The sequence below is a fragment of the Hippopotamus amphibius genome, chromosome 3 (genome assembly GCF_030028045.1).
Source record: "Hippopotamus amphibius kiboko isolate mHipAmp2 chromosome 3, mHipAmp2.hap2, whole genome shotgun sequence".
Taxonomy (NCBI): domain Eukaryota; kingdom Metazoa; phylum Chordata; class Mammalia; order Artiodactyla; family Hippopotamidae; genus Hippopotamus; species Hippopotamus amphibius.
Window position 1 is genome coordinate 59,656,309 of NC_080188.1, and position 25,481 is coordinate 59,681,789.

The 25,481-nt window shown below is 36.1% G+C and overlaps 1 protein-coding gene across 1 annotated transcript in view; it reads left to right on the top strand.

Moving 5' to 3' along the window:
- The window catches only part of MMRN1 (multimerin 1), a 61,462-nt gene that overhangs the window by 13,758 nt on the left and 22,223 nt on the right, over positions 1 to 25,481 (top strand). Inside the window, exons 2-5 of the mRNA XM_057728092.1 lie at positions 2,381 to 2,500; positions 5,397 to 5,503; positions 22,830 to 22,931; positions 24,293 to 24,466. Coding sequence (XP_057584075.1) covers positions 2,381 to 2,500; positions 5,397 to 5,503; positions 22,830 to 22,931; positions 24,293 to 24,466 — 503 coding nt within the window. The remainder of the gene's footprint in view (positions 1 to 2,380; positions 2,501 to 5,396; positions 5,504 to 22,829; positions 22,932 to 24,292; positions 24,467 to 25,481) is intronic.

Here is a 25,481-nt window from a genome sequence, read left to right on the forward strand (position 1 = left end):
TGGCTAAATGTAGGCCAAGTTTGGCTACCATATTTATGATTTAAACTGCCAGTAATTATATCAAATTCCTCTTGTCCTGTTATTGCTTTAACAATCTCAACCTTAAATCCCTATTTGATGAATAACATTGCCCCACCTGTTCTGTTTCTTTAATCTCTGCCTTTCATTAACTCACTCTAAAGACACAGGTGTGCTTTTTATTCCATGCTGACCACAAATTTGGAAAGGGATGATTTTTCTCCTAGCTCCCATTTCACAAATTTAACTTCTTGTATTTCCTATTTATTTTTACTGCACTTACTCTACTTCTTAGACTGACTGGTATGATCATGTTTCTTCTTTCCCCTTCCTGTTAAATTAGCAGGTATATTGTTGACATACCCCATTTTGGAAGGGTTTTTTCTCAGGATGACCAGAGCAAAATGACACCAAGGAGGTGTCTTGGGTGGAAATTCCTCTAACCTAGGTACAGAACAGGTTCTTCTGGAGTGTAGAGTTTTCCTGATTTACCCTCCCTCATTTCTCCTTTATCCTCTCACGCAAAATGGTAGTCAGGGCAGGTTCAGTTAAGACCCACACCGGTATCTACCTCCAGGCCATCTTATTAGGCACGGTTGAAAAACCAGCCCCTACATAAGGCAAGGTTCCTAGTCAGGGAGCAATGTCTTACCTCCTGAATCAGAGGGCCCTCACTAACATCAGGTTTAATATTTTGCTACAGTCATCCAAGAGCCAACCCTATTAACCAATCCTAACCAAACAGACATAGACAAACATGGACAAAGAAATCCAAAGGCTTGGGACTCAATCCTTTGAGTACCTCAGCAGCTGTAACCTTTTATATTGCCTCCCTTAGGGTGAGAATCCAACCCACAATCCTGAGAAGGTTATTAGACAACTTTAGGCACTGGCACCATTTTAACAAGGTTACTCACCCAAAAGACCTCTGATCCAGGAGCGGTTTCTTTTCTCAAAAGTGAAAGTAGCACCAAGGAGCCTGGAGAGCAGCAGCAGGGAAGCTGCAATGTGATGACAGCGGACCATCCAGACACGTCTGGTCTGGGTGGCCACTAAGGGTCGTTGGCAAGGGCCTGCACTCTGCTAGGGGCTACGTGCTTTTGGCAGGCAGTCACAAGCCTGAAGTCCCTTTGTGGCGACCAAAGCTGCTACCGAGCAAGGGCTCCCTGCCCAGTGTACACAGAAGCCAATACCAAGACACCAGCTTTTGAGAAAATAAAAGCTTTACTGCGAGATTGGCAAGGAAACAAGACACAAGGCTCTCAAATCTGACTCCTCCCCCCAGGGCTCAGGGTGAAGTTTAAAGGATAAGGGAAATTTCAAACGTGGAAGCTTATTGGCTAGTCTTGAATTAGTCCATATAAGGTCCCCCTGTTGCTGGGAGCCAGGTTTTCCTTGTTGAAGCACTTCTCACTTCATAAAAGCCTCCAGTGGTAACATGTCTATTCCTTGAGACCCATAGACTGAAGATTCTTGGCTCTGGGGTTATCCTGGAGACATGGGTTCCTGTTTTGCACATGTCCAGGGCTGTATCTGTACAATAACTAAAGGTTTGATTAATCAAGACCCTATTCAAGGAGATAAAATCAGTTCAAGCTGGTGCTATTTCAATTTGATTAATCAACAACATATTTAAGGATGCAAAACCAGTTTAAGGTGGTCAGTGTTTTACATGCTGTTAAATTTTTTAACAAGAATGTTTTTGCTCTTGTAAACAGTATCTTTTTTGAATTTGTTGTTAGTACATCAAACTGTAACTGATCTTAACCATATGCCTAAATTTTAATTAATTATTATAAATGTATATTGATCTTCACTAAATTGCTGAACTCATTCATTATAATCATTTACAGCTAGACGCCTTTATAGTTTCTTTATTCAGTCATAATTACCTGCTGCTAATATTTTTTCTCTTTTTGATCATTATGCCACTTATTTATTTATTTATTTATTTATTTATTTATTTATTTATTTATTTATTTATTTTTGTCTTACTGTGTATGTTCAATGGAAGTAATGCATCTAGGTCTGAGTCACTATCTTAGTCTAATGTTGATATTTGTATAAGGGCAATTTTGGATTTTGACTTAGCTTGTAGATAAACAATAGACATTCTGGTTTTAGCCCTGATTTATTCTTAATTTACCTTGATCTTACAGTGTTTCTTTGCTATCTATGAGAACAGTAATGTATTAACAGATATATTTTCTCTTATTTCTAGATATTTTAAAACTAGATATCAAGTTTTCAAGGTATCTGATACACAGTACTAGCAGTAGATATAGGTCTATGAAAATAATTTTGATGAAAAGAATTTTTTCTGACAATAATTTTTTTCTAACAAAAATGATCTCTTCTTTAGGAACTGGTGTGCTTATGTACATACCAGATTGTCTCCAACAGCGATACTGGACAACCAAGTCACTTATGTTCCAAGTGGCAGAGGGCCCTGTGGCTGGACCAGTGGATCCTGTCCTCAGAGGTAAGTGATGTTTCTTGAAAATACGCACTGCCTGGACCATAATCATGTGTGGTCTGGAATCATCCCAGGTACACACAGGTAGAGTAGGGTCAGGACAGGGTCGTCACATTAAACTGGATGTATGATCTTAAATAAGTTAAAATGCAGAAACTAATTATACTTGCCTCCTATGGGTGTTTTTAGAATATGTGAGAGAAATGGAGTAATATACCTAGCCTAGTGCCTGGTACTTTGTGAGTCTTCAGTAAAAGTTAACTCTTATGTTTTTTTCTACTTTTACTATTACTATTACTTTTACTTTTATTCTATGACCTGACCAACAATCCTGTCCTTTAATTCCATTAAATTCACACATAGTTTTTTTGTTTTTTGTTTTTAACCAGCTTTTGACACACACAGTTTTAAAGGGCTATTGATCATTTCCCTTTCATATAGGCCAAAAAGAAGTCCATAACCTGGGAAGTCACTAATTGCAATTATGCATGGTAAAGCAGCTATGTAGGGCCTTTCTTCTTGTGTCTATTTTAATGACATGTTATTTAGGTTTTTTTTTTTTAATTATGTAATTGTCCTAAAATGTGGGGCTAATTGATAAATTCTCTGAATTCATACCATCACTCTAGCTCAGCTGGGGGTGTTTCAGGAAAGCCTGCAATAAAAACTAAAATTGTCATTCAGGCCGTGATGGCTAATGTTATGCAAATTGTCATACAAATAATTCGGGCAATGAATCTGACACATTGGCAATCTGGAACAGTGTGCAGTGAGCATACATAAAATCAAGGTGTTTCTTAGTCCCTACAGGAATAGCTAAGGTTCATGCTCGAGAGAGCTAAGCACTTCTTAGGGATGTGGGAGAGCTGAGCTCCAGTTCTGCTGCTGGCATTTACTCTCTTGATGACAATTTCCTAGTCAACATAAGATACAAGGAATGCACTGTTAATTCTTTAGTAGCGAAAATATTACCACAATAACCCCTATCATACTGCCCTTCTGAGTTCAGGGTGAGCTTTTTTTTTTTCTCTTTAAACAAACTAGAAATATGTATCTTTATTCTCAATTCTCATCTTTCTCTACATTTGAATGGGTCTCTCCATTTACGTACTCTTTCAGTACATAGGCAATCTTTGTCACTTTGTCTTTATGTCTGAGCCACATACACCAGGGATCCAGTTTGCTAAAGTAGGAACATTGAGTCCAACAATAATGCAACTAACTGCTTGAGTTCATTCCTATTTAGCATTAGCTGTTGGACTAGAGATGATATTTCACTGGACAGAGTTATTTACTGAGTATAATTTACAGAAATGAATACAGATAAATGATTAGCCTACTTTCAGAGATGGAGTCTTATAGCTCATTTTAAAATTCAGAAATAATTTCACACATAATTAATTGCCCCTCAGATTATAACAGAAACTAAAATCCAATCTGTTAGAATACATTTCCCCCACATAATGAGGGTTTATCCATGAAACTGACTACTGTTGTCTCCACATAGTCAATACGTGACAAACTCTAGATAATAACAGGAGAGGCTAACCCATGCAGCGTGGATTAAAATCCCAGCTTGATCAGTTTTAGATGTTGGACTTTCAGCAAGTTATTCCATCTCTCTGTTCCTCAGGTTCCTCATCAGCAAGTCAAGATAATAATAATACTTTCCTTACACAACTAATATGAGGATTAAAAAGATAATATGTACTCATTTCATAGACTCATTTGATAAAAATTAGCTAAATATCAAAGTCATGGGGATAAGAATAATACAGCCAAATTATATTTATAATTTACATTTACATACATAAAGCCTGCAATTTAGTGCCATTCACTACTTACATTAATTGTTAATTTGAAAGGTTATAGTTTCTTCATTTCCCTTTTATGGTTTCTTCCCAAAAACAACATTTTCTCATGTTAGATCTTTTCCCTCTGTCTCTCTCTCTCTCTCTTTTTCTCTCTCTCCTGCTCCCTCTCAGAGAAACACTATATGAGAAAAATAATAGGTAGTACAATTTAAAAACTTGAGATATGAGAAAGTGCAGGTTGTGGCTATCATAATTTTAATTAGATCACTAACATCTAATTTATGTTATTTGATATTGATTTGGAGGAAAAAAGATCTTTTAACTATAATGATATAAGAAATAATAAGAACTAAAATAAATTATTCCCATAAATGACTTAAAAATTAGAATTGAAATAAGGTTGTTTGTTTGTTTTTTATAAATTTATTTATTTTATTGGCTGTGTTGGGTCTTTTTTGCTGTGCACCGGCTTTCTTTAGTTGCGGTGAGTGTCTTTAGTTGCGGTGAGTGGGGGCTACTCTTCGTTGAGGTGCGCAGGCTTCTCATTGCCTTGGCTTCTGTTGTTGTGGAGCATGGGATCTAGGCACGTGGGCTTCAGTAGTTGCAGCACATGGGCTCAACAGTTGTGGCTCACAGGCTCTAAAGCACAGGCTCGATAGTTGTGGTGCAAGGGCTTAGTTGCTCCACGGCATGTGGGATCTTCCTGGAGCAGGGATCGAACCCATGTCTCCTGCATTAGCAGGCGGATTCTTAAGCACTGCGCCACTTAGGGAGCCCCTGAAAGAAGGTTTAACATTGGTTTAGTGAAAAGCATTATCAAGGGAAAAGTTATAGTATCTTTAGAAAATGTAACAATAGGTATAAATTTAAAACCCCAAAGAGTATAAACTTTAATGCTTTTTGTAATGTAAAGAAGTCTAAGTTTGACAATAATACTGATGGTGAAGATTATTATAATAAGAAGAATAGCAGATAACACTTATTGAGTGCTTATTATATTCTAGGCATCATCCCAAGCACTTTTATTACAACTGATAATTTACTGTGAGACAAATAATCTGTTTTCCCCCAATTGCTCTCCTCTCTAGATCCCAGAAGATACAAAATCCTGTGTACAAGATGCAACATAAAATTGTTACCTCATTAGAATGGAAGTGCTGTCCTGGATTCAGTGGACCAAAATGTCAGCTAAAAGGTATATTCTAATATTAATTTCGTAATAACAATGAGAAGCATAAAACTTCTAAAGAATAAGCAACACTTACTCCAGTGAACAAGAGTTGCATTTTCTCTTTTGAACCAAAGTTAATTAACATGTAGCCAAATTATCAACACTATTAGTTTCTTAGAGTTTCCTAACTTAGTAGCTGTTCCAGCCCCATAAAATCTCATAAGCTAAGGGATGAGATGGAGCTATATGTAATGAGGTGGATAGAACTACAATCTGTCATACAGAGTGAAGTAAGTCAGAAAGAGAAGGACAAATATTGTATGCTAACTCACATATACGGAATCTAAAAATGGTACTGATGAACTCAGTGACAAGAATAAGGACGCAGATACAGAGAATAGACTGGAGAACTCGAGGTATGGGAGGGGGCGGGGGGTGAAGGGGAAACTGAGACGAAGCAAGAGAGTAGCACAGACATATATATACTACCAACTGTAAAACAGTCAGTGGGAAGTTGTTGTATAACAAAGGGAGTCCAACTCGAGGATGGAAGATGCCTTAGAGGACTGGGACGGGGAGGGTGAGGGGGAGTCAAGGAAGGGAGGGAATACGGGGATATGTGTATAAAAACAGATGATTAAACTTGGTGTACCCCCCCAAAAAAAATCTCATAAGCTATCTTTTAACTCCTCTCATCATTTTTATGTTGGTTTCATTACTTTTTCTTAGCCATATGGCATAGACACATGTCTTATTAAAATATCAGAAATCCTAATTTTATATTTTTAAATAAAATGTCATTTGAAGTGACCCTATGTAAAAATAAGATTACCCTCTAGTTTTGTTCCAGTTCAATTATTTGAAATAATACTGTCTATAAATGAAATTCGGTTTTAAAGAATATACCAATATGGCATGAATAATTCTGCTTTTTAAAAATATCCTAATGGAGCCATTTTTCAACAGATTTTAAGGATTTTCTGGTGGCAAGGCTGATCAAACGCATGGTAACCTGCGGTGGCCTAACATCCATGTGACTATTAGTTTGCTTTGGGCTTTAAACAGGTTTCCTTTGAAAAATAAGATATGGCATCAGCATACGTATTTTAAATGAATGAATATTACAAGAAAGGCCATTAGCAGTAGTGGGGAAATCAGTCAGCAGTGTAATAGACTGTGATTAAAAATTAATGTAAGTATGGAGAAACCATTATGTTCACATTTTAAAAAAAGAAAGTTGTAATATAAAAGCTCTAGGAAACTTGCAGTTTAGTTAAGGATATTATATATGGTTCTTCTAGTCTGTTCATTGAGAATCTGTAGGCAAATTTCACTGTAAGGTAATTTATTCTGGATCTGGCCTGAATTTCAGAGATGTTATAAAAATTTAATACATTTTCAGAGTACAACATGAATATGCACTTCATTTATAACCAGGTAAAATAAAGTTTTAAACAAAATATCATCTATACCAAAAATATTTGCAAACAAGTTACTTTACCACATTCTAAAAAAAACTCCAAATATGATCCTGCTTTCAAAGGATTTCTGATTTCCATGAGGTGCACGGATATACTCACCATCGTAAAACCTATTTGTTTATAGTCTGTGTATGTCAGATGGTTAAGAGTTCTGGAGAGTATTTAGAATTATATTTCTAAAGTTGAAGATTAATTTTTATATTTCTCTCCTTATGAAAAAGTATTAATTCGATTATCTTTTCTTAAATATTCAGTGTTTGTTCACAATATACCTTCTAGAAATTTCAAATGTTGTTCCACACTCTATTGTACATAAGGGACTGAATGCAGACGTGGCAGGAAGCAAAGTCTGTATGACAAAGAAAGTCAGGGTCTCCAGCTGATGAGGACTGTGTTGCTTCATGCTTCTTTCTTTTATACCTGCTAATCGATTATTAATCACTATGGTCGACTGTTTATGCCTAGGAGGGAAAAACATAAATTCCATCATTATAAATATGTACACAAGAAATAAGACAGGTTGACAGTTTTGAATACCTACTGTGTACTATTTTCCCCTTTTTTCAAAGTATTATATGAAACATTTAAATTGAATTCAAACAGCTTTGATTGTTTAATAACACCTCATGTTCTGATGGAAGCAACCTGTGGATATCTCTAATACTGGATTTACAAATCATTACCTTGAAACCCCATTAATAAAAATGTCCCAGAAGAGTTCTGACTATGACTTTCTGTCACAATACTATAATTATAATTACTCATATTTCAGGTATCTGCTGATTAAGCTGCTGTGGGAAGGTCTTCTTTCTATTGAAATCTATGGTAGGAATAATTTTCTGATAGCAGAGATGCCCATTGTATCATTTTGTCATACAGTCAAGTCTAATGCAACTGTGATTCCAAAAGAACCTACTGTTGCTCCCTCCCATATCATGACCATCCTAGTCTTCACTTTTATTGCAGCACATAAAAGCTGTTGAATTTTTTATTAGTGCAGTTGATGCACTGGTAGTATCAAGAACTGCTGCGTCCCTTTGTCCCTTGAACCATTCTTCATTATCTTATCTATCCTTGGGGCTGGGGGGAGAGGGGGCGGTGTGCACATATTTTCCTTCTGATTCTAACCTAATTACATGCCAAGGTCCCCCCTCCCCTTCTCGTCACACTTTATATATGTGCCAACGGTCTTTTATTCTTGTGTTGGAGAGAAAATTGTCAGGTTTCCTTTGACAGCACTCTCCATGCTGTCTCACATGACAAGCAGCTCCAAATACGGCAAGAATAATCAGTCTGGCTGATACATTCTTTAAATCTCTTCAGAGCCCTCAAGGGTTTGGAATAACCTGGTTCTGTAGCTACCATGATAATTACTTCAGTGCTAGTCCTTTACAACAAGAGGAAATTATTTTATTCATAGAAAATTTGTAAAATATTACATGAACTTCACAAATCCCTGTTTCCTCAACAAGTTTTCCTCCTCACTACAAAATAAATTTCATAACAGAAAAAGTAACAATTTTAATTTAAATTGCAGTAGGGAGGTCTTTTTAAATATACAAAAAAAATCAATAGATCAGGAATAAAATGGAGTTGCTGGCAACTATACTCTCGTTTATTTCTCCTCCTTCACTTTCTACCTCTCTCTTTTCTTTTTCTGTCTCTCTCTCCATAGACCCAACCCCAGCTTGTTAAGAAAGGATGTTGTGATTCAAAATCCATGAGGCAAAAGAATTTGAAAAAGAACAGATACATGTATATGTATAACTGAATCACTTTGCTTTACACATGAAACTAATACAACATTGTTAATCACCTATACGCCTATAAAATAAAGAGTTAAAAAAAATCCATGGGGCAGTTCTTCCTGTTGACTTATTCTCCAATATGCTGTTTATAATATTGCTAACCCTCCACACATGCTCTTTTTGCTGCAACTCAGATAATAAGTTCTAGATTAGCTTATTAAAAATATTAGTCATACTGTCAAGAAGAAAGTAAGTTTTAAAAAGTCTAAATGAATAGGTTTGTTGGGGAAAAAAAGAGCATTAAGTCCAACAGCAAAGTAACACTTTTTATACATTTGACATTTGTTATATCTTTTTGAGGGTCAACGAGTTTGTCTTCAGAAAGGAACCTAGATTTGTGATATGGTATCCAAGATATTTTTTTGAAATGTCAGTAACAGCATACTTTTTAAGCCAATTTTATAAAATTTGCAATACTTTGCTTTTCCAGTAGATGTCTCTAAAATGTCCTGAAGTAGTACAAGGAAATTGCAGCTTGCTCTAATGACACAAAGGACAGGAATTTAAGTTCAAGTAATATTAGATTAGATATCAGTCAGCCTTAATCAGATCCTCTATCTAGGGAAAAGGTATTTTATAAAATTGTGTTTTATAAAATCTATCACAGTTACTATGAATGTTAAAAAAATGCAATTATGTGGTTATTGGAATAAACTGACCCTGCCATATGCTATGAATATATAAAAATATTTCATTTCACAAATGTACACGAATTCAATAAATTATGTAAGAGCTATTGTAACTAACATTTTACATATGGGGCTTCTCTAGTGGGATGATTTTCAATATTATTCCAATTAATATGCCATAAAAGTTATAATATTTAAAACAGAAAAAAACCTATATTTCTTATATTTTTGAATATCTAGTTCCTCTCGGCAGTGATTAATGCTTTCCTCTTTGAAAAAAGAACATTACCTGCTGTAAGAATCTTGCTCAATAAAATTATGATGTATTTAGTCAAAAAACACCATGTACCTTTGTTGCACTGAATTGAATTCTACTTAACTACTAAATCTCAGTAAATCTTTACATATGTACTGAACATCATCATGCAAGCATTCAGTTGTTATTAAAGAATCAGCTGGAAACCAGTCTTGTCAAGCCACACAGGAAGCTTTCTGGTTCTAAGGAGGAGAGAGCAAGCTTCCACCATATGCCTCAAAGGCCTGGAAGGGAAAAAAAAAACACAACACTCACAAAAAACACCTGTCTAATTAAAAAAAAAAAAGCACCCAATAAGAAAACAGTTGCTCTTGACACTTGCTGACCTTGCTTCTCTAAGTCCTTGATCCACCAAGATCAGAGATTCTAGCACAAGGGAAAAAGAGTAACTGTATTGGGAGAAGAGAAAAAAGAAATACAATTTTTAAAATACATGGACTTTTCAAAAAAATCAGAAGTACATAAAGATCTCTAGAAGTTATTTGACTTAAATAAATGCCCTTCTGTCTCAGCTCCAATCTCTTAGAAAGGCTCAAGAAAAAGAGACAGAAATTTGTGCCCTGTGGAACAAAGCAAGGGTCTGTGCTTAAGTGCAAGATAAGATAGATTGCCTTGAAAACCTAGAATAGTGGCAGTCCTGTGGCAGAGAATATATGGGGAAGACAGAAAGATTGCTAAATGAAAACACAAAAGAGCATCGGTCAACCGGGAATTTTATCACAGGAGAGTAACTGACTCCACTGTCAGAGATCCTATCAGTGCTTCTCCACTGGCTAAATCCTGGGAAGTAAATTGGGATGAATGCAAGTATTGAACTCCAGTCAACAAACAGAGCTAAGAAAAGATAACAAACTACTGAATTTGTTAAACAGGCATTTCAGGTTTTTAACAGCCTTGGCAGAGAGCCCATCCAATGAATTCCATAGAAAAGAGGTTCATATGACAACTGGATCTCAGAGATGTTTTTGTGATGCTTAATAGTTGTTTCTTTTACTCAGGAGTATAATTTCCTCATCTATTTCCTCCTAAAACAGTTAATTTAAAAATAACTATAGCTAAGAGCAAATGCACACACACACGCACACACACACACATAATCACATTAGTTTTTGTCATCCAATATTGAAAGGATTTTTCCAATTACATTTTCTTTCAAATTAGTCTTTTTAAAACTTTACAAAGATATGGAGAAATTTTAATTTTTATTTCATAGATATTATGTTTCCACATACTGAGGAGTTGAATCACCAAAAATAAGTATGCAAGAAAACTAAAGACTTCCACTTAATACTTCTATTTGTTAACTTTATCCCTTTCCATTTATTCCTTTTTTTCTCCCTGAAAGCTTTCTTTAATTTCTCTTCTCTCACTTGTCACTGATTTTAAAGTTTTTTCTTATGTTTTTAGTTTTTATTTCTAATTTGATGATTTTCTCTAGTATGTCACTTTCTATTCCCTCATTTGCAATGAAATAGCGTTTTTCCAGATTGTATGAATGAAACTTATTCAAAATTCTTTTGACCCTAAGGTCAATAGAAAACTACACTTGAATTCTTTTTGTTTACTTGCTTTCTGTTCCTGACCCTTTACCTCTTACCTAGGTTTGTTTTCACTTCTTGCACATTCAGGATCTTGCCTGGACTGAGTGGCAAAGAGAGAACTATGACTTGATGACGTACCCCCCCCACCAAATAGGAACAGAGCACACATAAAATACCTCCCACTTTCCTCTTGTGTGAGTGTGAGTGTGTATCTGTGTGTGTGTCCGATTCCCTGCTTTGCCAGTACTTTTCAAATGGAGAATATTCAATGAAATACAATATAATAATCTCCACATTAACTATACAAGATGTAATGCTTTGTAAAGAGATGAAGAGACCCAATTTCATTAGAATATGATAATGCAATATAAAATAATGGCTTATGATTTATAATAAAGCTTTAGCATAGTGTTTTGAGCCCCTGGAAATAAACTCTATGTAAAATGCTGTTGTGATTTTTATTGAGGTTGCTTCACTTTAGTCAGTATCATGAGTGCCTCAATCAATCTGCCTCTTGATGGTGAGGATGGGGTGGGAAGGGGCAGGGGTCGTATTCAAACATTTGACAACTAACTCAGTATCAATTAATATACACATTAATATAAAAAGCAAAAATTAAGAATGCGTTACTCTTTTTTAAGCTAATGCATGTTATCTATATTATAAAACCACATACCAAGTAACATAAATCATAACACAAATCACTTATTGAAATTCAAATAATTTCTAAACAATTTATTAATTTCTACAAATTATTGATGTGCTCTTTCCTTTAACATGGATGACACCAGCTAAATGATGTCCCTGTCAGAGAGATGATTTAATATAGGTAACTGCCTCAGTCTCCTTTAGAGACTTCTCCATCAGATTTAGAGCCATTGGGTGACATGAAATCTCAGTAAGTTTATAATTTCTTTTAACATCAATGATATTGCCATCCTGCTGAATTATCTACTAGATGCTACTGAGTTAACAGTGACTGCATTCCTTTTTTTCAATCCTTAAATACTGTGTGCATTTTTAAATATTCAATATATTTATTATTAACTAAATCATAAAAATTCTTGTAGGAATGTCCTATTTAATTAATTCATAGAGTTCTGCAAACATCATTTGGTCAAATTTAGGGCATCATAAATCAAGGAACTGAAACATTATACTTTTGAGTTTTGTCATAAAAATTTCATTTTCATATATTTATTAGAAAATTTCTTTTCTAATGTAATTTACCCCTTATTAATTTTTCTGTCAGATAGTATGTATAAACATTTTCATATGTAAAATATCTTTTATCAGTTTTCAAGTTATCCTGAGTTTAAAAAGAATATTTTTTTCCCTTACAAAGTTACAAAAGGTTTGACATCTTTATTAGACTGTCATTTCTGAAAACCAATTCTTTTTTCTTTTTGTAAAAAAGCTTGTTTTCCAAGTGCTAAATATAAAACTGATTTGAAGTGATATTCTTATATCAGAATTATTGTGTCAGATAAGTTTCATAATATTTTTCTTTTCTGAAATAATCCACTATTTCAATTATATGATAATGTTAAAAATTCTAATTTTTCTAAACATTTTTATTTTATTGATTTTTATTAACATTTGATAAAGTGTTTTTGAAGTTTTTTATTTGGAAAGCTTTGCTTAACTTTAAAATTTTTGTTATTACAAAAGCTTATTTCATGAGACTAATTTCGTAAAGTTCTTTAATATTTTTCTTTTGATCACAAACGAATTTTAACAGAAATTGAATGTCATTATGAGGACAAATAAGTCTAGTAATTTTTATTTTAAGTGATACAAATTTAGATCTTTATTTGAAATCAACATTTATATATTAAGTAAAAACAGCCCACTAAATTTTTATTGAAAATCAAGTTGATTTCATTTCAAAAATACAGATTATATTTTAAATTGAATTGGTTTTTTGATATTGATCTGATATTTTTGATTTTGATATCTTATATACCAAAAGATGTTCAAGACTGATTTTTGCCCTGTATCATGAGATAACCCAGGACTAGGTTCTTTATTGATAACATTTCTGTTTTTTTCTCAGATTCAAAAAATTCCCACTCATGATATCTAAAAGAAATACTTTGAAAATTTAAACTTTTTTCTCTTTTCCAGTGTTTTAAATAATTGGTTATAAAGTTTTTAATAATATTTAGCAAAAACTATGTACTGAGAAGAATTAGTACTAGCATGTAAACTAAAGTAAGCATCAAACAATTTGGAAATTCTAACTACTACATAAATCATACACAATAATAAACTGATTATTCTGCCAAAACATTGAATGTTTCATAAAATCTACATAGTGCATGAAACAGGTCCAACAAACTGCTAGTTCTGAAAAACATTCTCAGATGTTGTTATAATGGGAATTCCATACATTTATCATGCATCCTATAAGATATATCTTTTATCATGCATCCACGATTAACTTGGAATGTTAATATTTTAATTTTTATAATTAACTTTATCAGTTATTACACTGATTATCATTATATAATATTTGCCAATAGGTGTGGCTCTATTTCAATATTTTAATAATTGCCAGGGTACATTGGTTCATTACTGACTAAATACAATTTTGGAGTTGGGGTATGTGGATTGTTACCAGATAGGAATGAGGAGCTATAGCCTAGGTTTTGAGTGGAATGGCCCTTTTATTTCTGAGACATTCTAAAATTGTCAGTGGGCTCTAGATTTGATTACTGGGTAGGTGGCTCAAACACTTCACATACATCCATGCTTAGGAGTCCCTCTTCAGGGATCTTGTGTCCTCATAACAGAGAAAATAGTATTATTTATCCTAGGGAATAGCAAACTGTGAAAATTATCCTCCACATCCACCCACTTCACTTACTCCTTACAAAGGCCTGCTTCTCTATGGGATGGTATGAGACTAAAGGTTTTTATTCGCTAGAGTTAAAAATCAAGTCTTTAACATATGCTCTTGTTATCAACAAGCATTTGTGGCTGTTTAAAAACCTCTGAAGATCAGTTTCTGGATTGCAAATTTTAACTTAAAAATATCTGGTATTTCTGCCTTATAACATTGAATTCACTTATTAGAATTAGAAAAATTTGAAATTTGTTCTAAGTTAGTGCTTCTTAACCAGTGTCACACATTGAAATCACCTGCAGAGTTTAAAAAAAACTGTATACACACATGCTCAATTCCCCAGAACAGAGCTACTGAATCATAATCTTCAGATGGAGAGGATGCACCGAACACTGACACTTAGTGTTTCAAAGTTGACAGATGCTTCTGATTTCCATCTATGATGAAAAACCACTATTCTAAAGAAATGTAAAAAAACAAAGCAAAAGTATAATATGCATTAAAAGTTAATGATAGAGAAGAATCAAGATGGCAGAGTAGGAGGACATGCTCTCACTCCCTCTTGCAAAAGCACTGGAATTACAACTAACTGCTGAACAACCATCGACAGAAAGACACTGAAACTCACCAAAAAAAACCACCCCACATCCAGAGACAAAGGAGAAGCTGCAACGAGACGGTAGGAGGGGCGCGATCATGTTAAAATCAAATCCCATAAATGCTGGGTGGGTGACTCACAAGCTGGAGAACAGTTATACCACAGAAGTCCTGAGGGTTCTGAACCCCACATCAGGCTTCCTAACCTGGGGGTTCAGCAACGGGAGGAGGAATCCCCAGAGAATCAGACTTTGAAAGCCAGCAGGATTTGATTGCAGGACCTCCACAGGACTGGGGGAAATGGAGACTCCACTCTTGGAGTGCACACAAAATAGTGTGCTCACCAGGACCTAGGGGGAAGGAGCAGTGACCCCATAGGAGACTGAACCAGACCTACCTGCTGGTGTTGGAGGGTTGCCTGCAGAGGTGGGGGGCAGCTGTGGCTCACCGAGGAGACAGGGACACTGACAGCAGGGGTTCTGAGAAGTGCTCATTGGCGTGAGCCCTTCCAGAGTCCACCACTGGCTCCACCAAAGAGCCTGTAAGCTCCAATGCTGGGTCACCTCAGGCCAAACAACCACCAGGGTGGGAACACAGCCCCACCCATTGGCAGACAAGCAGATTAAAGTGTCACTGAGCTCCACCCACCAAATTGGATTAAAGTTTTACTGAGCTCCACCCACCCAGCCCAACCCACCATCAGTCCCTCCCATCAGGAAGCACCCACGAGCCTCCTAGACAGCTTCCTCCACAAGAGGGCAGACAGCAGAATCAAGCAGTATCAGCAGTATTTCATCTTGTGGAACCGAAAATCACAGTCACAGAAAGACAGAGAAAATGAAAAGGCAAAAGACTTTGTACCAAATGAAGGGACAAGATAAAACACCAGAAAAACAACTAAATGAAGAGGAGATAGGCACTCTTCCGGAAAAAGAATTCAGAATAATGATGGTGAAGATGAGCCAGGACTTTGAAAAAAGATTGGATGCAAAGATTGAAAAGTTGCAAGAAAAGTTTACCAAAGACCTAGAAGAATTAAAGAACAAACAAACAGAGATATGCAACACAATAACTGAAATGAAAAATACACTAGAAGGAATCAATAGCAGGTTAACTGAGGCAGAAGGGCGAGTAAGTGACCTGGAAGACAGAATGGTGATAATCACTGATGCAGAAAAGAAAAAAGAATGAAAAGAACTGAAGACAGCCTAAGAGACCTCTGGGACAATGTTAAATGCACCAACATTCACATTATAGGGGTCCCAGAAGGAGAAGAGAGAGAGAAAGGACCTGAGAAAATACTGGAAGAGATTATAGTTGAAAACTTCCCTAACATGGGAAAGGAAATAGCTACCCTAGTCCAGGAAGCACAGAGAGTCCCAGGCAGGATAAACCCAAGGAGAAACATGCCAAGACATATAGTAGTCAAATTGACAAAAATTAAAGACAGAGAAAAGTTATTAAAAGCAACAAAGGAAAAACAACAAATAACATACAAGGGAACTCCCATCAGGTTAACAACTGATTTCTCAGCAGAAACTCTACAAGCCAGAAGAGAGTGGCATGATATATTTAAAGTGATGACCGAGAAGAACCTACAACCAAGAATACTCTACCCAGCAAGGATCTTATTCAGATTCAATGGAGAAATCAAAAGCTTTCCAGACAAGCAACAGCTAAGAGAATTCAGCACCACCAAACCAGCCCTACAGCAAATGCTAAAGGAACTTCTCTAAGCAGGAAACATAAGAGAAGAAAAGGACCTACAGAAACAAACCCAAAACAATTAAGAAAATGGTAATAGGAACATACATATCGATAATCACCTTGAATGTAAATAGAATAAATGCTCCAACCAAAAGACACAGACTGGCTGAATGGATACAAAAACAAGACCCATATATATGCTGTCTACAAGAGACCCACTTCAGACCTAGGGACACATACAGACTGAAAGTGAGGGGATGGAAACAGATATTCCATGCAAATGAAAATCAAAAGAAAGCTGGAGTAGCAATACCCATATCAGATAAAATAGACTTTAAAATAAAAAATGTTACAAGAGACAAGAAAGAACACTACATAAAGATTGAGGGATCAATCCAAGAAGAAGAGATAAAAATTATAAATACATATGCACCCAATATAGGAGCACCTCAATACATAAGGCAAATGCTAACAACTATGAAAGCGGAAATTGACAGGAACACAATCATAGTGGGGGATTTTAACACCCCACTTACACCAACGGACAGATCATCCAGACAGAAAATAAATAAGGAAACACAAGCTTTAAATGACACAATAAATCAGCTGGATTTAATAGATATCTATAGGACATTACATCCAAAAACAGCAGATTACACATTCTTCTCAAGTGCACATGGAACATTCTCCAGGATAGATCTCATTTTGGGTCATAAATCAAGCCTTGGTAAATTCAAGAAAATTGAAATTGTATCAAGCATCTTTTCTGACCACAACACTATGAGATTAGAAATCAATTACAGGAAAAAAACTGTAAAAAACACAAACACATGGAGGCTAAACAATACGCTACTAAATAACCAACAGATCACTGAAGAAATCAAAGAGGAAATCAAAAAATACCTAGAGACAAATGACAATGAAAACACTACAATCCAAAACCTATGGGATGCAGCAAAGGCAGTTCTAAGAGGGAAGTTTATAGCGATACAATCCTACCTCAAGAAACAAGAAAAATCCCAAATAAACAATCTCACCTTACACCTAAAGAAACTAGAGAAAGAAGAGCAAACAAAATCCAAAGTGAGTAGATGGAGAGAAATCATAAAGATCAGAGCAGAAATAAATGAAATAAAGACAAAGAAAAAAATAGCAAAAATCAGTAAAACTAAAAGCTGGTTCTTTGAGAAGATAAATAAAATTGATAAACCTCTAGCAAGACTCATCAAGAAAAAGAGGGAGAGGACTCAAATCAATAAAATTAGAAGTGAAACAGGAGAAGTTACAATGGACAACACAGAAATAGAAAGCACCATAAGAGATTACTACAAGCAACTATATGCCAATAAAATGAACAACCTGGATGAAATGGACAGATTCTTAGAAAGGTATAACCTTCCAAGACTGAATCAGGAAGACATAGAAAATATGAACAGACCCATCACAAGTAATGAAATTGAAACTGTGATTAAAAATCTCCCAACAAACAAAAGTCCAGGACCAGATGGATTCACAGCTGAATTTTATCAAACATTTAGAGAAGAGCTAACACCCATCCTTCTCAAGCTCTTCAACAAAATTGCAGAGGAAGGAACACTCCCAAACTCATTTTATGAAGCCACCATCACCCTGATACCAAAACCAGACAAAGATACTACAAAAAAAGAAAACTACAGACCAATATCACTGATGAATTTACATGCAAAAATCCTCAACAAAATACTAGCTAACAGAATCCAACAACACATTCAAAGGATCATACACCATGATCAAGTGGGGTTTATCCCTGGAATGCAAGGATTCTTCAATATACACAAATCAATCAATGTGATACACTATATTAACAAACTGAAGGATAAAAGCCACATGATCATCTCAATAGATGCAGAAAAAGCTTTTGACAAAATTCAATACCCATTTATGATAAAAAAAACTCTCCAGAAGGTGGGCATAGAGGGAACCTACCTCAACATAATAAAGGCCATATATGACAGACCCACAGCAAACATCATTCTCAGTGGTGAAAAACTGAAAACATTCCCTCTAAGATCAGGAACAAGACAAGGATGTCCACTCTTGCCACTACTATTCAACATAGTTTTGGAAGTCCTTGCCACAGCAATCAGAGAAGAAAAAGGAATCAAAGGAATCCAAATTGGAAAAGAAGAAGTAAAACTGTCACTGTTTGCAGATGACATGATACTATCCATAGAAAATCCTAAAGATGCCACCAGAAAACTACTTGAGCTAATCAATGAATTTGGTAATGTTGCAGGATACAAAATTAACACACAGAAATCTCTTGCATTTCTATACACCAACAATGAAAGATCAGAAAGAGAAATTAAGGAAACAATCCCATTCACCATTGCAACAAAAAGAATAAAATACTTAGGAATAAACCTAACCAAGGAGGTAAAAGACCTGTACTCAGAAAACTATAAGATACTAATGAAAGAAATCAAAGACGACACAAACAGATGGAGGGACATACCATGTTCTTGGATTGCAAGAATCAACATTGTGAAAATGACTATATTACTGAAAGCAATTTACGGATTCAATGCAATCCCGATCAAATTACCAATGGCATTTTTCACAGAACTAGAACAAGAAATTGTACGATTTTTGTGGAAACACAAAAGACCCCAAATAGCCAAAGCAATCTTGAGAAGGAAAGACGGAGTTGGGGGAATCAGGCTTCCTGACTTCAGGCTATACTACAAGGCTACAGCGATCAAGACAGTATGGTACTGGCACAAAAACAGAAATATAGATCAATGGAACAGAATAGAAAGCCCAGAGATAAACTACGGTCAGCTAATCTATGACAAAGGAGGCAAGGATATACAATGGAGAAAAGGCAGCCTCTTCAATAAGTGGTGCTGGGAAAACTGGACAGCTACATGTAAAAGAATGAAATTAGAACACTCCCTAACACCATACACAAAAATAAACTCAAAATGGATAAAAGACCTAAATGTAAGGCCAGACACTATAAAAATCCTAGAGGAAAACATAGGAAGAACACTCTTCGATGTAAATAACAGCAAGATCTTTTTTGATCCACCCCCTAGAGTCATGGAAATAAAAACAAAAATAAATAAGTGGGACCTAATGAAACTTCAAACTTCTGCACAGCAAAGGAAACTATAAGCAAGACGAAAAGACAACCCTCAGAATGGGAGAAAATATTTGCAAATGAATCAACAGACAGAGGATTAATCTCCAAAATATATAAACAGTTCATCCAGCTCAATATCAAAAAAACAAACAACCCAATCAAAAAATGTGCAGAAGACCTAAATAGGCATTTCTCCAAAGAAGACATATGGATGGCCAAGAGGCACATGAAAAGGTGCTCAACATCACTAATTATTAGAGAAATGCAAATCAAAACTACAATGAGGTATCACCTCACACCTGTTAGAATGGGCATCATCAGAAAATCTACAAACAGTAAATGCTGGAGAGGCTGTGGAGAAAAGGGAACGCTCTTGCATTGCTGGTGGGAATATAAATTGATACAGCCACTATGGAAAACAGTAGGAAACTTCCTTGCAAAACTAAAAATAGAACTACCATATGACCCAGCAATCCCACTCCTGGGCATATACCCAGAGAACACCATAATTCAAAAAGACACATGCACTCCAATGTTCATTGCAGCACTATTTACAATAGCCAGGACATGGAAGCAACCTAAATGTCCATCAACAGATGAATGGATAAAGAAGATGTGGTACATATATACAATGGAATATTACTCAGCTCTGAAAAGCAAGGAAACTGGGACATTTTTAGAGACATGGATGGACCTAGAGACTGTCATACAGAGTGAAGTGAGTCAGAAAGAGAAAAACAAATATTGTATATTAACACATATATGTGGACTATAGAAAAATGGTACAAATCAACCTGTTTGCAAGGCAGAAACAGAGACACAGATATAGAGAACAAACATATGGACACCAAGTGGGGAAAGCAGGGAGGGTTGGGGGGGGGACAAATTGGGAGACTGGGATACCAAATTGTACACCCTAAATATATGCAGAGTATTGTAAAAAATAGAAAAAAAGTTAGAAAAAAGTTAATGATAGAAGAATAAATTTGAAGAGCAACCTTGTTTGTATGTTACAAAACAGTATGGTCTTTGTTTTTACCATCGTTACGCATTGCTTCCTAGCAAAGTCTGCTGCCTACCAAGTTGTGGTATGCATTTCAATGCACCAGCTCTTTTTGTTTTCCTATGATCTAGCTCAAAAAGGTAAGCAATAAAAAAACGAAAAGACCATTTGTTCATTCTGTTAAACCCACCTGTTCCTTTTGCTGTAAATACTTACAAGTCTGTATCCTGAACATTCTTCCACTGCCTAGAGAAATGGAGAAGGTAGTGAGGGGGATGTTGCTAAGGAAGATGTATCTTGATGCTCTACTCCAGTGGTTCGCAAATTTTAGTGTGCATTGGAATCACCTAGGGAGCTTGTTACACCACAGATTGCTGCCTCACTCCAGAGTTTCTTTCTTTTTTTTAAAATAAATTTGTTTGTTTGTTTGTTTGTTTTATTGGCTCTGTTGGGTCTTCATTGCTGCACATGGGCTTTCCCTAGTTGTGGCAAGCGGGGGCTACTCTTCCTTGTGGTGCAGGGGCTCCTCATTGTGGTGGCCTCTCTTGTTGTGGAGCACAGGCTCTAGGCGCATGGGCTTCAATAGCTGCAGCACATGGGCTCAATAGTTGTGGCTCACGGGCTCTAGAGCTGTGGTGCAGGCTCAGTAGTTGTGGTGCATGGGCTTAGTTGCTCCACGCATGGGCTTTGTTGCTCCATGGCATGTGGTAGCTTCCTTGGGCAGGGATCAAACCCGTGTCCCTTGCATTGGCAGGTGGATTCTTAACCACTGTGCCACCTAGGAGGTCCCCAGAGTTTCTTAAATTAGCAGGTCTGGGATGGGGCCCAGAAGTTGTATTTTTTAAAGTTGCCAGGTGATGCTGATACTGCTGATTCAGGGACCCTGGTTTGAGAACCATTGCTTTACTCTCTAGTAACCCTCCTGGATAGATAGATTTTAACTGCCAGGAAAATGCTTTATTACATCATCTAAGGAGGAAGCTTGATTTTAAAAACTATACAATTATTTAACATATATTTGTATGAATTAATTTGAGTTTGGGCTATAAGAATTTCATTGCTAGGATCAAGCAGAAATTTAATACTTTTCACCACCTACTGCAGACCCCCAATACATACACTTTTCCCCAAACTACACATTGTCTTCTTCCACCAAATAAATCAACAATTATGCAGGACTATCTATTATGCAGTGGAGAAAAAAAAATGAAACAAAATCAAAACAAAAGTCTTGGACATGAATGGAGATTCATTAATTTAGCTCAATGCCCTGAAGAAAGCAATGCAAAATTCAATCTAACAATAGAGACTGACTCAAATTAGTGCCAAATATATTATATTTTCTATGGAGTAGAGATGCTTTAGTATTACTATCACAGCCACACATGCCTTAGGGAGCATAATTAACATGTGCCAGAGGTGCAGTTTCATTGGTACGTAATTTCACATGGGAAGAAGTACAGTCAGACACCAAACACTTGTTTTCTCATGTCTGATATGCAGACTTCAATGAATGAATTTTGTTCATTAGACGTCTGCAAATTACAGACATACATTAATTGGCTTGTTTAATGTCTTCCCTCTAAACTGTTTTCCCCAATGAAAAATTATATTGCTATTTAAAATATTACTCAATTCATGGGAAATGAGAAGCAATTCTTTAAGAGAGTAAATTTATTTTATAAGAATTTATATTTTTCCGAAATTTCACTGATTTTACAGGTTGATCCCCTTGAGACGTGCCCAGTAGTGGTTTACTCTTCCTTGCAGTCCTTATGTTTTGAGCCTATGTATTTCTTAAAAATCTGGGAATAACCTATTTAACGGGCACGATTAAGCAGATATTCTTTCAGTAAAGAACCAGTAGCTCTCCCTTACTTCCAAGCGGCCACCAGTTGGAAATCGTGTTGTTAAACAAGCTGTCTTTGTGACAGTCCACTTAGAAAGCTGCTATAGCTTTTAACACAGCTGATTTTAAGCTTCCTCTCAATGATGCCGGCAGTTTTCGTCCCCCAGTTTACACAGCTTCCCCAAACTACCATCCTTTTTCACCTAAAAGGAATCCTTAGTAATTTTATTTTTTCCAAACAAAACTAGAGTCTTGCACGTCCAACACCAATGTGGTAGTATATCACCCTGTGGATGGGGGCGGAGCCGCTCACTCCGCCGTCATCGCTGACCATCACGCTTCAGCACACGGGAAAATGCCTGTCAGCCACATGGCCGGGCAGGACTGGGAAAAAATGAGGCAGCCCCAGTGCTTAACTCTCTCTCTTCTCTTTTCGCTTCCGTCCAGCCCAGGAACAACAGCAGCTGATACACAGCAACCAGGCTGAGAGTCACGCCGCAGTGGGCCGAGGGACACCCGAGCAGCAGCAGCAAGACTGTGGTGACCCAGGTCACAGATTGTAATGACTATCCTCCCTAACCCAGTCATTGTCAACACTCTTTATGACGACTTCCAAACAAGACATCACTTGGCTGTCAGATGTTTGATGGTGACACATTAACATACCTCTCCATCCTTTTCTATTGCTGCTGCATGTTGGGAGAAGCTGGGGGTGAGCGGCAGGTTCCCAGTCTGAAAGGCACATGTGTAATTACTGGAGCTCTGTGTGCAGACACAGAAGGAGAAGAAAAATGCTGTCACCCTAGGTTGTAAGGAAATCACATGATTCCAAAATTAAATCAAACTTTTGTCCTCCAAAGGGTACAATCATGAAAGAACCTTGACATAGATGGCAGGACTGGGTCATTTTCAGGGCACTAAGAAGGCTGCCTTCCCTTGGTTGATAAGAGATCACCAAGGGAGTATTGATCACTGACTAAGGCAAAGAATGTGGTTCAGAGTCAGCAAGAGCCTCGTGTTGATCTAAAGTTGACATGTCACATGTTTTCTCATCTTTCTAATCATAAATATTTCACCATTCCTTTTAGACTTAATTTCATCTCTTAGAAACATCAAGTTAGTGACTGCTAAAAAACATCTCACTATGTTTGGCATATCTGGTCATATAAAATAAGGTACTCAAATTGAGAAATCTGATTTAATCTGATTCTCTTTAAGAATGCAGGTGAATATAGCTTAGAAACTGTACTCGAAATTTTTTTAAGGGATTGAAATTCAGTATTTTCACAAAATACCATAAAAGCCTCCTTGAATTATTGAAATGCATGTGTAAAGGCATGGAAAATATCACTGCTTTATAAAGCGATTCTAACCAAATTCTGCATCTCTTTATCTCTCATTGAAGGATACCTCAGCAAAGAATAAAATTCTCAAAATATAGATACAACCTACATGTATATGTGCGTGTGTGTATATATGTGTGTGTACATATGTATACATACACATATACAGCTACACCTATTTAATGCTGGAGCACTGGATTTGAAAACGGAAGATGAGTCATCAGCTCTGTAACCTCAAGCAAGTTATTTTAGTTTTCTGACCTTCAATTTCCTCATATATTGAAAGTTTAACAACTCTTTAGGGTTAACAAAAGAGAGATTGAAAATTCTGGGCAAAGTTAAAACATTTTAGAAATCTAAGGTATTAGAATGCTTTTTACAAATTTCTACCCCTGAATATTAGTGTAAAATTCAGGATGCCATTTGCTAAGTTCATATAATATATATTTTCAAATATGAAGTACAAACACAGTTTATTTGAATTACCTTTCAATCTATCATGAAATTTGAGTGGTTTTTAAATATGCATGTTTAAATGTTTCCTATTTTCTCCTCTTCTACATGCAGCAGTGACACAAAAAATGACTGACCAGATGAACTACCAGGCAATGAAACTGACCCTCCTGCAGAAGAAGATTGACAATATTTCCTTGGCTGTGAGTGATGTAAGGAACACATACTCCTCACTAGAAGTGAAAATCAATGAAGACAAAGGCAGGGAATTTCAATCTTTTCTAAAAGGTAAAGGTAAAATAAATTATTCATTCAGCTGAGATAAAAAGCAAATGCCTTATTTATCTTTTCTCACATCATTTTGGGATCTTTGCTTTAGATTGGGTGGTAGGGAAGTCTAAGACAGATTTTTTTCTGAATAAGATACTTTTAAATCCTTCAGTTTCTGAAATAATTTGAAACATCTAAGTATTTTTTACTAATACAGTCAAATCTTTGAATATTTCATCTGACCTATTAACATTATGTACCTAGTTACAGTCTAACTTTATTCCTTTATGGTTAAAATGAGCCATACTTAATCTGATTCCATTATGGTTTCCAGTTCAAGATAAAGATGAGGTTAAGGATGATTATCAGGGCTGATAGATCCATGGCTATGTCAATATTGATGAAGATATTGAGGATAAATCTGAAGTGCATTATTATCCCAGAAATTATCTAGCTCGTGGAATATAATCAATAAAATACATTCTAAAACGTAACAGGTCATTCTTGATAGAAATGTGAGTCAGTTTTGCCTGAATTTTGTGCTCTTAAAATAGCAGGCTGTGTTTCTTTCTGGAGGATCTACAGGATAATCCATTTCCTGCTAATTCAAGTTGTCAGAATTCATTTTCTTGCAGTTGTAGGATTGAGGTTGCATTTTCTTGATGACCATAAACTATGGCTTGTTCCCAACTCCTGGAGGCCAATGCGTTTCTTGGCTCATAGCCTTCTTCCTTCATCTGCAAAAGCCAACAACAGCTGTGGAGTCCTCATGGCAGCTCTCAGACCCACTCTTCTGCTTTCTTCTTCCTCTGTAAGGACTCATTTGATTACCTTGGACCCATCTGGATAATCCAGGATAATCTCCTCATTTCAAGGTTCTTAACCTTAATCACATCTGTCAAGGCCCTTGGGCCATGGAAGGTAACATATTCACAAGTTCAGGGAATTAGGGTGTGAACATCTTAGGTGGAGCAGCTTATTCTGCCTACCAGAGAGATTTCTATTGAATATATAGTGAGTAATTGCTATGGTA